The following is a 1,139-nucleotide window of genomic DNA, read 5'->3' as shown; positions in this document are numbered from 1 at the left end:
AAAAAGAGAAATTCATTTGGGTAATTTGGTCATTTAACAAATGTCACAAGATTACATCCTATGATGTAATCTCTTTCACACCCCCTCCCCTATGAATCACTTTCACTGGTCAAAGGGAAAGTGATTACATTTTAACCATTACTTTACGCACTTGGTTTATAAACCAAATGGATGAAAATGATTCACATTTGTTACTTTCCTTGCAAAGTAACAACTTTCCCTCTTACCAAACGGGACATCAATGTCATGTTTCCATCTCTCCAATTGATGAAAGCCCCGGATGTGTTTAGAAAAAGGCCTTCCAAAGGATAAGTGGGGTCTCTACATCCTCATTTATGTCAAAAATCACAAAGTCCATGGGGAAGACAAGTTTTTCAATGGTCATCTTCCACAATTCCCCGTGGTCTTCTCATTGATCTATCATCCAACTGCAAGGTTATTCTTGTCAGCCTCAACTCCCTTAAGCCGAGCTTCATGTAAATAGTGTATGGCATCATGTTTATACTAGCCCCGAAATCAGTGAGTGCATGCTCTTCCACACCATCACCTAACAAGCATGGGATCATGAAACTTCCAGGATCTCTCAACTTCATCGGCATCTTTCTGTCCAAAATTGTGAACAAAATTTCGTTAAGAGCCACCGTATCAACTTCTTCCAACTTCCTTTTGTTGGTGAGGAAGTCCTTTAAGAATTTGGCATATTTCGGCATCTAGGACAATGCTTCAACAATGGGGATGTGGAGTTGATTGAAGATAGTCATGAACTTCTTGAATCATGCATCCTCCTTGTTAGTTTTCAGTCTGGAAGGGTAAAGAACTCAGTCTTTGTATTCCTGAATTGCGGGTTGAGCTGGTGATGACTCTTTAGATCTTCCTCAGCCATCTGCTCATCCTCCTCAATGTTTCTAGTAAAGCACTAGGGTCATCTTGTACGGTTGCCTTCTCCATCTTGGCACTAGGGCCATCCTATACCTTCCCACATCTCAAAAAGGAGCCTAATTCAGTGTTGCTCTCATTGGAGATATATTTAGTTGGTATACAGTAGTAGCCAGGGCTTCAACCCGAAACTATTTGGGAGTGAGTTTTCCTTCAGTAAACTCCTGGAAATCTCTACCATCGTCCTGTTCTCGCTCTCCACT

The 1,139-nt window shown here is 41.2% G+C and overlaps 1 protein-coding gene across 1 annotated transcript; it reads right to left on the bottom strand.

Moving 5' to 3' along the window:
• Positions 1-374: 374 nt before the first annotated feature.
• LOC120272563 lies at positions 375-710 on the bottom strand. The gene has a single exon (XM_039279423.1). The coding sequence runs from the start codon at positions 708-710 to the stop codon at positions 375-377; it is 336 nt and encodes a 111-aa protein (XP_039135357.1).
• Positions 711-1,139: the final 429 nt, after the last annotated feature.

Source organism: Dioscorea cayenensis, chromosome 2 (assembly GCF_009730915.1).
Source record: "Dioscorea cayenensis subsp. rotundata cultivar TDr96_F1 chromosome 2, TDr96_F1_v2_PseudoChromosome.rev07_lg8_w22 25.fasta, whole genome shotgun sequence".
NCBI lineage: Eukaryota > Viridiplantae > Streptophyta > Magnoliopsida > Dioscoreales > Dioscoreaceae > Dioscorea > Dioscorea cayenensis.
This window is presented reverse-complemented; position numbering and strand designations above follow the sequence as displayed.